The sequence below is a fragment of the Chlorella variabilis genome, assembly GCF_000147415.1.
Source record: "Chlorella variabilis unplaced genomic scaffold CHLNCscaffold_17, whole genome shotgun sequence".
In the NCBI taxonomy this organism is placed as follows: Eukaryota; Viridiplantae; Chlorophyta; class Trebouxiophyceae; order Chlorellales; family Chlorellaceae; genus Chlorella; species Chlorella variabilis.
The window spans coordinates 57,278-58,414 of NW_005435071.1; the positions used below are offsets into that span (position 1 = coordinate 57,278).

Here is a 1,137-nt window from a genome sequence, read left to right on the forward strand (position 1 = left end):
TCCCGCCGCCCACACCCTGCGCGCACCCAACCCGCCACCCACACCACCACCCGCCCCCGTGCCCTCCTGCAGTCTTCATTGCCTGTGCCTGCCGGCCGCCCCACCCCACCACCTGGCCACAGCAGAGGCGAAGCTGCAGCGCCAGGCAGAGGCAGAGGTGGCCAGCAGTAGCGAGGTGCTGCAGCAGCGGGTGGCGGACCTGGAGGGTCAGATAAGGTGGGCAGCCTCTCTGTGTGCGTGTGGTGTGTTGTTGTGGTATTGTGTGTGTATGTGTGTGTCGTGTGTGTGTGTGTGGTGGTAGCTCGCAAGCACATAGGACCCAGCAGGGCAGGACGGCATGCGAGCGGGTACAGCTGGAGTACCTGCGAGGGCTGCTGGGTGTGCGGGACAGCACCCCAGCCCTCACTGTGCTGGCAGAGACGGGGCAGCTGCCGCTGCCCGCCTACTGGACCTTGCAGGTTGCACGCTTTGTGACAACCTGCAGGCTATGGGCGGCGAGCGGGTCGCCCGTCTTGCCATGCTGGATAGCGTTGCGCTGGCTGCCGACACGGACACAGGGCTGCCACTGGCCCGGCAGCCCTGGGCAGCGCAGGTTAGCCGCGTTCTCGCGGCGGCCGGCGCCCCCTGCGACTTGACTGCTGACGAGGGGGTTGCCATACCTGAATTGGCGGAAGCGCTCCTGGAGCGCCATGTTGCCTCGTACACGCATGCATCCGTGAAGGTGCAGCGGTACATTGAGGACGTGTGGGGGGGCAGCATCTCTGCGGAGGCCTACACGCCTGCGTCGTTCCTGTGCGATGTGCCCGAGCGCCGGCGCCGGGTGCGCCTGGCGCAGTGGCGCACGGGGTCACACTGGATGGCTGAGGAGACAGGCCGGTGGCAGCGGCTGGACCGCACCCAGCGCCCATGCCCCCACTGCCAGGCCCCTCTAGAGGACGTACGCCACGCAGTGTATGACTGCCCCCTATACGCTGGGCTGAGGGAGGAGTATGCTGAGCTCTTCCACAGTCCCGGCCACGCCTTGCCCTCCCTGGCCGCCTTCCTCGGCCAGGCCAGGCAGGGCCGGCTGGCCCGGTTTGCCGACCGGTGCCATGAGGAGCATGCTGCTGCCCTGGCACAGTGACTCCCCCGGTTCCC

General features: G+C 68.0%; 1 protein-coding gene across 1 annotated transcript in view; it reads left to right on the forward strand.

Moving 5' to 3' along the window:
- The window catches only part of CHLNCDRAFT_136616 (hypothetical protein), a gene marked incomplete at both ends in the record, with an annotated part of 4,401 nt that overhangs the window by 1,239 nt on the left and 2,025 nt on the right, over window positions 1-1,137 (forward strand). Inside the window, 2 exons of the mRNA XM_005845457.1 lie at window positions 123-206; window positions 459-1,086. Coding sequence (XP_005845519.1) covers window positions 123-206; window positions 459-1,086 — 712 coding nt within the window. The remainder of the gene's footprint in view (window positions 1-122; window positions 207-458; window positions 1,087-1,137) is intronic.